Genomic DNA, 14,575 nt, shown 5'->3' with positions numbered 1-14,575 from the left:
AAGGCTTGGGAGACCAGTGAATGTATGATCACCTGCTGCATGTTTTCCCCCACACTCAGTCATGAGAACAGCCCACTAGAATTTCAGTCATGCTCTTCCCAGGAGAATGCACAAGAGTCCCAGGCACTGGGCTGCCTCACATCAAACTTGTGCAGCTGGAGCTATTGGCTTGATTTCTATGTTGGAATGTAATTGTATTTTGCATGCATTGCCTGTCACCTATTATTTCTCTGTGATTACTCTGTGACCTCTGATGTGAATTACTTAGAGAGGTCACACAGCTATGCAACTTCCTGTGGGGGTTAGACACAGCAGATGCAGCACATGCAGCACATGGAGCACATGGAGCTCATGATCTCTCCTAACCTGAGAGGATCTATGGTGGTGTGAGCATCCATTACCATCTAAGCACATGGAAGGAGCTGATAATACAAATGTATAGTAATATGTATATATAAGCCTGTCTGATTATAATCTAACTACAAAACTGTGAGTAAACAGATGTTTTGTTACTTCAACTTTAAAGTGACTCAGCAGTGAATTATTCAGGGGTGAATGAGAGAGAGATGAAGAAAGAAATTAACATTTCTAAAGCTGAAGCTGTGTGTACTAAAATCTGCTAATTATTTACTACAAATAATCCAACAAAAGGGTTATGGGCCCAGGGCCAGGAATTGAAAAAGAAGAGAAATATTACCAGGCAGAAAAAAGGCCACATTTTCTCTTAAGTTTTAAAGGAAAGATTCAGTCTGTCTCTCTCTCCCCCCACACAGCAGACAGAAGGCTAAGAAAATGGCTGAGGGAAGAAATTCACCATTGTTCTATTCTCTCAAGGTGCCTAAATTAAATGAGTTTAATTATCAGCAGTGGGAACTAAGATTCATATGTCTCCTTCGAGCAAAAAGATTAGATATATGCTTAGACCAAGACAGAACAGCTGAAAATATGGCTGAATGGGACAATGCAAACTATTATGTGAAGTGCATGCTTTGGAAGCTCTCTCAGAGAAACAAGCCATATTAGTGGAGGGAAAAGATACACCAAAGGACATTTTATGTAAGCTGAGAACTATGTATGCAACTACATATGCAAAGCAGCAACCAATTGGTTGGCAGAGTTGAATGAAACCAAATTAAGGGATAAAAGTAAATGTAATGATCACATTATGCATCTTATGTCTTCATTTCAAAAGTTAGAACTTTCTGGAATTCCCATGTGTGATGCATTGAAAAAAGCATTCTTTTTACCTCACTATCAAAGAAGTTTGATGTTTTTAGGTCTGTAAATGAGGCCATTGAAGGGCAATCTTTTGAACAGACAACATCAAAACTAAGGCAGGAATGCATAATAAATGATTCTGAGGAGATGTGTTCTCAAAGCAAGTCAGAGAGAAATGAAACAAATTTCTTGGCAAAGAACAGAGGAAGGCGGAGCTATGGGAAAACTCCACCCAAGGGCAAGCTGATTTGCTACTCATGTGGAAAGGAGGGACATGTATCTAAATGGTGTAAGGAAACACAAAACACTCCCTCTAGCTCACCTAAGCCAATGGAACTAGAGAATTTTCAAACCAGGAAATGTATGAAGGACAAAGATAAACACAAGGGCTTTCTAATGGCAGAAAAATCTTGACTATGGTAAATAATAATTCAAATGAAAGTACTTGGATTTTGGATTCGGGGAGCACATGCCATTTAACCAATTGTAAGAATTTCTTTCAGGAAATGTGTCCAGAGGAAGGTATTCTTAAAACTGCAAACGCAGGGACTGCTAAGATCCAAGCAAAAGGTATTGGATTCTTAAAATGCAAAGTGTCTAATGAAGTTAAAGAAATTCCTGTAAGTGATGTCTTGTATTCCCCAAGCAGTTTGCAATATGCTTAGTGTATCTACATTAGATAAGAAGGGATTGTGATTCATTTGAAAATAGTAAGTGCACAATCTCTAAAAATGATGAAGTGTATGCTGAAGCTTTTATGCATAATGATGTTTATAAACTGAGCATTTCAGGTGAAGCCTCACATATGGCGCAAGTAAGGAAGAATGCTGGTAAAATGGAGAAATGCATAGACTGTGTTACTCAAAAAGGTGTGAGACCCTCATTTCCTGCATACACAGGAAATAGGAGTAATAAAGTGCTGGACTTAATACACAGTGACTTATGTGGACCGTTTAATATCCCATCATTGGGAAATAACAGATTTGTGCTAATATTCTTGGATGATTTCTCTAGATATTGTGTGGCCTATTTGCTGAAAGAGAAAAGTCAAGTCACAGACATGCTGAAGAAATACGTAGCCATGGTGAGCAATAATTGAAAGAAAACCAAAGGTTCTTCAGACCGACAATGGTGGTGAGTTCACTTCACAAAGCATGCGCACATTTCTAGAACAAGAAGGCATTCAACATATCACAACAGTAGCTTATACACCAGAGCAAAATTCTGTTGCAGAGAGAAAATTTAGGTCACTGTGGAAATGACCAGATGTATGCTGTCAGATAGCAATCTCCCTAAAAGACTATGGGGGGAAGCCATTCTCACAGCAGTGTACCTACAAAACAGAATGCCAACTAAAGGCGCTGAGCGCACACCACATGAGACATGGCATGGTAGGAAGCCAAACCTGTCACACATAAGAACATTTGGAAGTACAAGCATATGCTCATGTACCAAAGCAAAGAAGGCATAAGCTGGATTCCACAACAGAAAGGGCATTTTAGTTGGCTATGCTCCAGGACACAAAGGATATAGAATTTTGAATCTGAAAACTGGCATTGTTGGCATAAGACATGTTACATATTTTGATGAAAACAAAAGGGTTGATAAAGGCTGGATTATCCAGATGAGCCTTATCATCCAGAATATGAAACTAGAACCATAATAGACATGCCAGTGTATATAAATGCCATACCAAGGCAGATGTCTGAAAGCAACTCACCTGTATCTAACGAGGAACAGACAGAGGAAGCAGACACAGAAAGGATCATTGAAGAAGACAGTACAGTTGGAGAAGGGGAATCAATTGGAGAAGGACTCTCAGATTTAGAGGATGCGGAAAGGTCAGACCAACCTGTTGTCAGACGCTCATCCAGGGAAAACAAAGGTGTTCCACCCCCAAGACTGTCTTACTTAACAAAGTCAGCAGAAGCTCAAGAGCCCTTAACATGGGATGAGATTGAGAAAATGCCAGCAGAAGAAGCTGCTGAATGGCATAAAGCTGCACAAGAAGAAATTGATGCATTGGATAAAAATAATACTTGGATTCTTACAAAATTACCTCCTGGCAAGAAAGCTATAGGATGCAAATGGGTATTCAAGTTAAAAGGAATGCACAAGGAAAAGTGGAAAGGTATAAAGCCAGATTAGTGGCAAAGGGATATCTTCAAAAATATGGAGAAGATTTTGATGAAGTGTTTGCACCTGTAGTGAAACACACGACAATCAGAACTTCTGAGCATTGCAGTCTCAAAGGCATGCAAGTCAACCACATTGATGTGAAAACAGCGTTTCTTCATGGAGAAATAACTGAAGACTTGTACATGGAACAACCAACAGGTTTCATAAATACAAAACAAAGACAGCTAGTGTGTAAATTAAACAAAGGTCTTTATGGATTAAAGCAAAGTGCAAAATGTTGGAATGATAAATTGCATGAAATATTGACAAATTTAGGATTTAAACAAGGTGAAGCAGATAAATGCTTGTACACTAGGTGCACAAATGGACAATATGCATACATTTTAGCTTTTGTTGATGATCTGCTCATTGCAAGCAAAAGTGAGCAAGAGTACAAGGACATTGTAAAGTGTTTAAACCTCAATGTTGAGATAAAAGAACTGGGTAATGTGTCATACTATCTTGGTATAGAAATTGAGAAACAAAATGATGGTTCTTATCTTCTAAGCCAGAAGCAGAAAATAAATGAGCTTATTGAAAGTTTAGGTATGCAAGATGCCCAAGTTGTAAGCACTCCCATGATCACTGATTTTCTGAAGGATGAAACAGTAAGAGAACCTTTACCAGATAACATCCAATATAGATCAGCCATAGGTAAGCTTTTATATCTAGCTACCACATACAGGGCTGATATAGCAAATGCAGTAGGAATTTTGAGCAGAAGGGTCAGCTCACCTACCAAATCAGATTGGACTGCAGTTAAAAGGATGGTAAGGTATTTAAAGGGTACCATTGATTGTAAATTAAAGATTTCAGCCAATAGTAATCCAAAACTAATATGTTACTGTGATTCAGATTGGGCAGGGGATCATTCTGATTATAAATCCACAAGTGGATATGTGTTTATGTATGGAAATGTACACATTTCATGGGCCAGTCATAAACAAAGTATTGTGAGTTTGTCTTCTACAGAAGCTGAATATGTGGCCGTATCGGAAGCGTGCAGAGAACTGATGTGGATTGAAAAACTTTTGCTGGATTTTGGAATAGCTGAAAAGAGACCAATCCAGATAATGGGAAGATAATCAGAGCTGCATCCGACTGTCACAGAATGACAAGGTTCAGTCACGCACCAAGCACATCGCAACGAAATACCACAACGTGCGAGAGTTGGCGAAAGAAGGGGTCATCAGTCTACACTATTGTCACACCAGTGAGAGACCAGCTGACATCATGACCAAACCGTTACCCAGAGAACATTTTGAGGATCTGCGTATAAGTTTGACTTTGTATGAATAACTATCTGCATGCAGTTATGCATGAGAAGGGGTTTGTTGGAATGTAATTGTATTTGCATGCATTGCCTGTCACCCTATATTTCTCTGTGATTACTCTGTGACCTCTGATGTGAATACTTAGAGAGGTCACACAGCTATGCAACTTCCTGTGGGGGTTAGACACAGCAGATGCAGCACATGCAGCACATGGAGCACATGGAGCTCATGATTCCTCTCCTAACTGAGAGGATCTATGGTGGGTGTGAGCATCTATTACCATCTAAGCACATGGAAGGAGCTGATAATACAAATGTATAGTAATATGTATATAAAGCCTGTCTGATTATAATCTAACTACAAACTGTGAGGTAAACAGATGTTTTGTTACTTCAACTTTAAAGTGACTCAGCAGTGAATATTCGGGGTGAATGAGAGAGAGATGAAGAAAGAAATTAACATTTCTAAAGCTGAAGCTGTGTGTACTAAAATCTGCTAATTATTTACTACAATAATCCAACATTCTAAGCATAGCCCTGCTTTTGATTGTGGTGTCAACGTGCACTCCTGCTGCCCCTCACATTAACAGTAGCAGAAGCCCATCCTTGTCACCGAAAAGAGGTTGTAGAATATGGCAGAGTCATCAGATTTTTTCCTGAACATTTATGGTGTACGCACTCAGCGTGGAAGCACACAACAGTGGTAAAACAGGAACAACAAAACAAAGAGAGCGTGTCTAGCATAGAATTTGAAGGTTCAACTCTATAGTCCCTCCTGCTCCATACCTACACTCTCCATAAGAACCCCTCTCAAAATCCCCAGAATGATCAGAACCCTCCTGACCTTTATCACAGACAGGACACCATCGTTGGCTCTCAAGGTCGGTGCGGATGGAGAAGGCTCTCTGCGGATCCTGGTTGATGATCGAGTATTTGGCCAACCATTGGAGGAACCGACCAGGTCCCTTATCCTGCACGCTCACCCTGCCAATGTCGACATCTACGGTGTGTTCCATCACCTCCATAGAATACTGCAGGCAAAAAAGAGAGAAACGATTATCACCTTTCTGCTTCACCAACGCTGCTCCAGAACGGGGACAACTGAATAGATACAGTGACTTCACCAGGTTGAGCAGCTGTGTTGCTGCATTATAAACTGTATTCAGCACGATAAGCCCTGGGGGTATGTGTGGTTTGCATGATGCAACCTTTTATTCTGATATATAGGAGACCTGATCAAGAAAGGAGATAGGGATAGTAAAAGGTTTGCAAAGTATTTGAGGTATCAAAAGATGGATCATCAGAAGGTCTTAGAAAACTTAATCCTATGACAACATTTGCTTGAAAGGCTTCTGAATGCTATTTCAAGGGATGTTGATACAGAAAAGGTTATATCAACACCAGTACAATAGTTATAGAGACCTCAAGGCAGGGAAAACAGATAATTAATCAGAGAAATAAAATTCTCACATCATGGGTATAAAATTACAAGTGAAGAACATGAAAAGCTGTAGTGTCATTAATCCCTGAAGATTTGCAAACTGTGCTCTTGCTACATATTGAGTTTGGGATCCCATAAGTACTTACCAGGACACACCCATGAACTGGGGAGATTGATGGCTTGAAGACGGCACCTACCCTTGAGGCTGGCTTCAGTGATGTCAAAGTGAGACCCTTACTGGGAATTCTTTTGCTAACATGGTGTGTTAGGTTGGGGGGTTTACTAGAAGAGTAAGTTCCCTGGACAGAATCACTGGGGGGAGTGACTGGGGGGGGGGGGGGTGGGGGGTCACTGGGTAGCAGGAAGCCCAGCCCATGAAATAAATGCACAGGGTGACATGGGGAGGAGTTTGGAAGGAGATAAAGCTAAGGTTATGCCCTTTAGGGGTCTTTGGTTGCCTGATGGTCCCCTGCCACTGACCTGGAGGAGGAAAGGGGAATCGCAAATAGGAGAAGGAAACCATGGCTGTAAAGGAGGCTGTAAAGTGGAGGAGTGGCCTATTGGTTAGAGCACTGGTCTTCCAATTCAGAGGTGGCCAGTTCAAATCCCACTGCTGCTCCTTGTGATCTTGGGGCAAGTCACTTAACCCTCCTCCATTGCCTCAGGTACAAACTTAGATTGTGAGAACTACCCAGAGTACCTGACTGTAACTCACCTTGAGCTACTACTGAAAAAGGTGTGAGCAAAATCTAATGAATGAATGAATAAATAAGGTGTGGTGTGGCTCAGCAAAGCAACAACTGTGAATGAGGAGAGCTATGGGTAGGCAGAGGAGAGACCCAGCCAGGCCATGCTCATCCCAAGACCAGGGTGGATCCAAAGCAAAGGGCTCACCTTGGAGGGAGGTCAGACCACAGGGGATCTGGACCTGTGAGAGGAGCTCAGCCTTTGGGACACTATTCTCTGGGCTAGGCATGGACAGGAGTCCTGTAAAAAGTGTACATAATCCTGCTGAAAAGTACCTGTAAATATATCCAAGGGAGGAGAAAACAGGAGTTCCCCTATGGGACTCAGAGTTTTAAAAGCTTTCCATTCAATGTTGGAGAGTTGAAATGGATTGATGTTCCTCAGTGGCGTAGCAAAGTTGGCTGCCACCTGGGGCGGATCGCCGCTGTGCAACCCCCCCCCCCCCCCCCGAGTGCCAGCAGCGCCCGTTTCCCCAGGATGCAGCACGACACCCCCCCCCGGCGCAATGACACCCCACCTCCCTAGTGCATCAAGCCCCCACCAGTGCAATGACACCCCTCCCCGGCGTATCAAGCCCCCCTCCCCGGGTGCATTCTTGGCTGTTGGAGGATGCAGAGAGCAGCTGCGCACCTGTTGGCTCCAGTGGCTCCCTGCTCCCTCTGCCCCGGAACAGGAAGTAACCTGTTTCTGGGGCAGAGGAGCAGGGAACCAGCAGAGCCAACAGGCGTGCGGCTGCTCTCTGCACCCTCCAGCAGCGTGCACCCAGGGCGGACTGCCCCCACCGCCCCGCCTTTGCTACGCCACTGATGATCTGCTGTTGCAGAGCCGAGGAATAAACTGGTTGAGTTTGCATGAGCTGTGACTTCAGTGTGTTCATTGACTTCACAGAATATAAGCATGTATGAAGCCTACCAAGCTAACAGTCAGTCTTATTCCTACAGTTTGTTTTGAGTTAGCATTTTTTTGGGGTTTCCTGGGGGAGAAGAGGGTGATCCCCAGGTGGATGGCACCGAGACCAAGCAAGTAAGGGACCGACAGAGACTGCCCTTGGGAGGCTCCAACAGGGTCGGACTCCAAATCAGGAGCGACCAGGTCAGGGGTGTTACAGGTGAGATGGTTTAGTCTCCTGGGGCGTGAGAACAGAGTATGCATGCAGTCAGGTCAGCATCTGGGGGTAACCAAGAGTAGAGCCAGGAATTCATAAAGCCTTTCTTGCAAATTTAACAAATAAAAGCAAAAAAGAATGAGCTGATTCTTTTTCATTGGATAACTTAATACATTTATTCATTAGGCTTTCAAGAGTTAAGCCTTCCTTAGGTCAGAATAGAATGAGCAGAGGATGGCATTACCATAATTTATTCTTTCTTAACACATATATGCACATGATATATATATATATCTATACCATGATCTGTTCACGTATGTTTCATGTATGTTACCATGTATGTATGCAACTTAACACATTACCATTTGTAATTCTGTTACCCGGAAATGGCAACCGCCATTACGGCAAATGTAAGCCACATTGAGCCTGCAAATTGTTGGGAAAATGTGGGATACAAATGCTACAAATAAATAAATAAATAAATAAATAAAATAAAAATTACTAGGAAATATAGGTGAATTATAAAAAAGCATTCCACTGATAGTCTGAAGGAGAGAGCTGGAGGACCCGTTGATAGTCTGAAGGGGAAGGACATGAGACCCGTTGTCTGACACAGTCATGTCTAGTAGCCAAAGAGTTGCAAACAGTTGATGAAGAAGTGTAATTCTTGCAGCAGGTTATGTGTGAGGTACTAAATATCATCTCAAGCCCTTTCAGTAAGAAGTTCTTGCCTTGAAATGGACTTGTATAGTTAATGTGCATATCTGCCTCTGTGTATCTCTTGCCCTGTCCTGCATTTCTCCCCCTATGTCCCTATCCCTACTCCCCCCCCCCCGTGTTCAACATTGCTTCTCTGAGTCCCTATCCCTTCTCCCTCCATGCCCCATCTCTTCTCTGTCTGCCTATCTCTCCCCTTTCTCTTATCACACACACACACCCTCATAGTTCAGTGTGTTTCCCCCTCTCTTCCATCTAGCATCTTTCCCTATTTGTTCCCCACCCCCTAGTCTCTCTCTCTCCTCCCTTCCCCCCCAGCTGGTCCAGCATCTATCCCTCTCCCTCCCCCCTTTCTATCCAGCATCTCTTCTTATTACTACTACTACTACTATTTAGCATTTCTATAGCGCTACAAGGCATACGCAGCGCTGCACAAACATAGAAGAAAGACAGTCCCTGCTCAAAGAGCTTACAATCTAATAGACAAAAAATAAATAAAGTAAGCAAATCAAATCAATTAATGTGAACGGGAAGGAAGAGAGGAGGGTAGGTGGAGGCGAGTGGTTACAAGTGGTTACGAGTCAAAAGCAATGTTAAAGAGGTGGGCTTTCAGTCTAGATTTAAAGGTGGCCAAGGATGGGGCAAGACGTAGGGCTCAGGAAGTTTATTCCAGGCGTAGGGTGCAGCGAGACAGAAAGCGCGAAGTCTGGAGTTGGCAGTAGTGGAGAAGGGAACAGATAAGAAGGATTTATCCATGGAGCGGAGTGCACGGGAAGGGGTGTAGGGAAGGACGAGTGTGGAGAGATATTGGGGAGCAGCAGAATGAGTACATTTATAGGTTAGTAGACGAAGTTTGAACAGGATGCGAAAACGGATAGGGAGCCAGTGAAGGGTCTTGAGGAGAGGGGTAGTATGAGTAAAGCGACCCTGGCGGAAGATGAGACGGGCAGCAGAGTTTTGAACCGACTGGAGAGGGGAGAGGTGACTAAGTGGGAGGCCAGCAAGAAGCAGATTGCAGTAGTCTAAACGAGAGGTGACAAGGGTGTGGATGAGGGTTTTGGTAGAGTGCTCGGAAAAAAAGGGGTGGATTTTACGGATGTTGTAAAGAAAGAAACGACAGGTCTTGGCGGTCTGCTGGATATGAGCAGAGAAGGAAGAGAAGAGTCAAAGATGACCCCAAGGTTTCGAGCTGAGGAGACAGGGAGAATGAGAGAGCCATCAACAGAAATAGAAAACGGGGGAGCGGGGAGGTGGGTTTGGGGGGGAAAATGAGAAGCTCGGTTTTGGTCATATTTAATTTCAGGTGGCGTTGAGACATCCAGGCAGCAATGTCAGACAAGCACGCTGAAACTTTGGTTTGGATGCAAGGTGAGATATCAGGGTAGAAAGGTAGAGCAGCACCTTTCTCTCCCTCCCTCTGGCCCACAGATCCATTGTTTCTTCCCCCCTCCCCACGTGGCTCACTGGTGCTGCTAACTACCTAGACCGCTGCAGGTAGAGGCACTTCTGCAATTGAAAGGAGCTGCCTTCGAGTCTTGGTCTTCCCTGTGATGCGTCCTGTGCACATGGAACAGGAAGTTGCATCAGAGAAGGCAGGACGTGTCACAGGGAAGACTGAGGCCTCTGCTGCCCGTCTCGTCTTCCGCCAGGGTCGCTTTACTCATACTACCCCTCTCCTCAAGTCGCTTCACTGGCTCCCTATCCGTTTTCACATCCTGTTCAAACTTCTTCTACTAACCTATAAATGTATTCACTCTGCTGCTCCCCAGTATCTCTCCACACTCGTCCTTCCCTACACCCCTTCCCGTGCACTCCGCTCCATGGATAAATCCTTCTTATCTGTTCCCTTCTCCACTACTGCCAACTCCAGACTTCGCGCCTTCTGTCTCGCTGCACCCTACGCCTGGAATAAACTTCCTGAGCCCCTACGTCTTGCCCCATCCTTGGCCACCTTTAAATCTAGACTGAAAGACCACCTCTTTAATATTGCTTTTGACTCGTAACCACTTGTAACCACTCGCCTCCACCTACCCTCCTCTCCTCCTTCCTGTGCACATTAATTGATTTGATTTGCTTACTTTATTTTTTGTCTATTAGATTGTAAGCTCTTTGAGCAGGGACTGTCTTTCTTCTATGTTTGTGCAGTGCTGCGTACGCCTTGTAGCGCTATAGAAATGCTAAATAGTAGTAGTAGTAGTAGGCCTTGAGGTAGCTCCTTTCAATCGCGGCAGTGCCCTTCACCCGAAGAGATCAAGGTAGCTAGGAGCACCAGTGTGCCGTGGGGAGTGGGAGGGAGAGAGGAAGAGCTGCTGGCAGCAGGACAGTGTATGGACTGAGAATCGGGGGTGGGGGGGGTCCTCTTGTGGAGCGTTGCACTTAGCCTCCCCAAGCCTCTTATGCGGGGCACTTATGATCCTCATTCTTTTGATAGTTGGAACTCTGGGCTCCATTCTGACTTGGTTTTCTTTCATGCCTTTTTGGTGGTAATTGGTAAGTGAGTTACATTCAGATCACCTGCCAGGAGAACTTTAATACATAGCACTGTGGTTGCACTTGTATTTGGCTACAACCATTGCCACAGTGCTTCCCCTCCCCCTCCCCACTTTTGTATCATGATACAGAAGAGAGAGCGACATGGAAGGTAAGGGATGGGGAGCAGCAAAAGAGGCAGGAAAGGGATGGGCTGAAGCAGTGCTTATTCATTACCTCATCTTTAGTGAACTCCGGTGGATTGTCATTGATGTCGTCAACGTATATTATTGCCATAGCATTGTTTGTGAGGCCATCACCAGCCATGTCGGCCACTTGGATCGTGACGTTGTATGTGCTGATTGTCTGGAGAGAGATGGCACATAATTGAAGGGGTTGAATTTTACATGTCGGTTCTATCTCATGTCTGCATAAGGTCATTAACCCCCTTTCCACTTTCTGTCTGACCACATGTCTCGTTGTGATGCTAAGGCCACACACATGTTTACCTCTTCCTGTAGCGTTTTATAAATTAATGGGGGATTACCTCCTAATTTACAGCAAACTTCGGTTATTGAACAGTGTGTCCAACAGTAAAGGAAAAAAAATGGAAGGGTGTTCCCATTGTGGAAACATCATTTTAAGCTAAAAGTTAGAATAATTTACTGTCAGCCGCTTTCTAAAATTTCTTAATTACATCATATCAGTAGGAAATGAAGACAATCACTCTCTGTACTCTGGATTTCTTTCTCGTCTTTCACCAATTCCAACTTCTCCTCTCTCTATCCCCAACCTTCTTTCCTCCCACAATCTACCTTTTAAGGTTTTTCAGTTGTCCTCACGTACGCTAGAAGTCTTTGACTCCATTTTCTGTTACCTCTCGATCCAGGCCTACTTCCACCAACCGAATCTCCCCCTGTCACTATTGATGCTGAAGAGCTGGGGTGTTCCCTGTGTTACAATGGAGTACTTCAGTGCCGCATTGTCAGACTCAGGCTCATCGGCATCGGTGGCCTCCACCTTCATCACCGAAGTGCCTGGGGCCAAAAGGAAAGAGAAACACTGTGACCAACTGTGGGGTGAGGGTGGAAAGAACCCAACGTTCCTGGGGCAGGAGTATTAGAACCCCTGCCAGAGCCTCCCGGTGCTCTTGCACTGACCCTGCCCAACATCTACATAGAGGCAAATTATTTATTTATGACATTTCTATCCCGCATTAGCCTGAGTAGAACTCAGGTTCAATGTGGTTTACATAGCAATCAGAAAAGAATGAACATGTTCAAAATATATTAACAGAAAGTAAAATACATCATATTATGTTAGACCAGTAAAACTTGAGTTAGGAGCAGATGTAATGAAATACTTAGTGATTCAAGCTAGATAACTGAAATATGGAGGAAAAAGGGAAGGGCTAGGATTATCTGGGATAGACAGGTAGTAGAGTGGAATGAGGTAAAAATTAATGCCATGAGTTTTTTGAAAAGAAGCTTATTTTCTTAAAGGCTAGACTGCAGAAGTGAATTTTCAATAAATTTTACCTAATAATTTTACATAATAAAATCCGCCCCTCAACACTTCATATTAGATCTCCCATCTCACCTAAACTATCTGCTCCAACACGGACTCTTCCCCAAGGAAAACGGTAACATCCTACTTACCCCTATACTGAAAGATACAAAGAAAAAATTAAACGAAATCACCAACTACCGGTCGGTAGCATCTATCCCACTGGTAGTCAAACTGATGGAAAGCATGGTATCCAAACAACTTACCGACTACTTAAACAAATTCTCAATACTACACGAATCACAATCTGGATTTCGCTCTAATCATAGCACTGAAACAGTACTAATTACCCTCCTAACAAAATTCAAACAAGAAATTGCAGCAGGCAAAAGCTTACTTCTCCTACAATTCGACATGTAAAGCGCGTTCGATATGGTTAACCATAAAATACTATTAAACATTTAGACTACTTTGGGATTGGTGGAAGTGTACTCAGCTGGATCAAGGGCTTCCTAACCACCAATTTATCAAGTTAAATCAAATTCGAACATATCATCACCATGGAATACAGACTGCGGTGTACCCCAAGGATCACCACTATCACCGATCCTATTCAACCTAATGATGACCCCACTAGCCACATCCCTATCCAAACAAGGACATAACTCCTACATAAACGCAGATGATGTCATGATATGCATCCCCTTCAAACACGACCCAATAGACTCACCAACGAAACCAAACTCAGCCTGCAAATCATGAATTCATGGGCGGATACATTCCAACTAAAACTAAACGCAGAGAAAACACACTGTCTCATCCTCACATCCCAATACAACATGAACAAACCCAACATATACACAGACTACACCAGACTACACCCTCCATGTTTCTGATAACCTAAAAATTCTTGGAGTTACCATCGACCGAAACCTCACGCTAGAAACCCAATCGAAAACTACAACAAAGAAAATGTTCCAATCAATGTGGAAACTCAAACCAATAAAACCTTTCTTCCCGAGGGCAACATTCTGCAACCTGGTACAATCAATGACTCTAAGCCACCTAGACTATTGTAATGCAATCTATGCGGGATGAAAAGAACAAATCATAAGAAACGCCAAACCGCTCAAAACACTGCAGCCAGACTTATTTTTGGAAAAACAAGATACGAAAGCATCAAACCTCTACGCGAAAAACTACATTGACTCCCGATCAAAGAATGTATTGTCTTCAAAATCTGCACACTAGTGCATAAAATCATCTATGGCAAGGCCCCGGGGTACATGACTGACCTCATTGACCTACAAGCAGAAACACTACAAGATCTGCATGCACATACCTCAACCTCCATCACCCAAGCTGCAAAGGACTCAAATATAAATCAATGTATGCATCCAGCTTTTCCTTTATAAGCATGCAACTATGGAACACACTACCAAAAGCCTTGAAAACAACCCACGACCTATCAAACTTTCGGAAATCACTAAAAACTAATTTATTCAAAAAGGCATACCCTAACGACCCAACCTAAATGCCTCGATCCTGCAACACGACGAAACTAATTCTCGATCTGGTCACACCTCAACCCTTCCTCCTTATTCCCTGATGTGTCTATCATTCATAAATCTTCTATAATGTCACAATGTATCTCTTACACCAGAATTGGTGATCATCATCACGGTCACTATGTAAGCCACATTGAGCCTGCAAACAGATGGGAAATGTGGGATACAAATGCAATAAATAAATAAATAAATAGACTTCGGAATAACAAATAATCATCGGTGCATTGATGGTTTTAGGTAAAGAGTTCTAAATTTTAGTGCCTTGATATGAAAAGTTAGCAGTATGGATTGTTTGTAGGTTACTTTCTTACAATTCGGGAAATGTAGGATAAGATATTCTCTAGATGATTAAG

At 43.2% G+C, this 14,575-nt stretch overlaps 1 protein-coding gene across 1 annotated transcript in view; it reads right to left on the bottom strand.

Moving 5' to 3' along the window:
- Nucleotides 1-14,575, bottom strand: part of LOC115471370 (cadherin-15-like) — a 59,229-nt gene that overhangs the window by 29,114 nt on the left and 15,540 nt on the right. Inside the window, 5 exon segments of the mRNA XM_030205068.1 lie at nt 5,514-5,540; nt 5,542-5,700; nt 11,386-11,514; nt 12,026-12,066; nt 12,069-12,185. Of these exon segments, the coding sequence (XP_030060928.1) occupies nt 5,514-5,540; nt 5,542-5,700; nt 11,386-11,514; nt 12,026-12,066; nt 12,069-12,185 (473 nt within the window).

Source organism: Microcaecilia unicolor, chromosome 5 (assembly GCF_901765095.1).
Source record: "Microcaecilia unicolor chromosome 5, aMicUni1.1, whole genome shotgun sequence".
Taxonomy (NCBI): Eukaryota; Metazoa; Chordata; class Amphibia; order Gymnophiona; family Siphonopidae; genus Microcaecilia; species Microcaecilia unicolor.
Note: the sequence above shows the minus strand (reverse complement) of the source record. Positions and strands in the feature narration are given on the sequence as shown.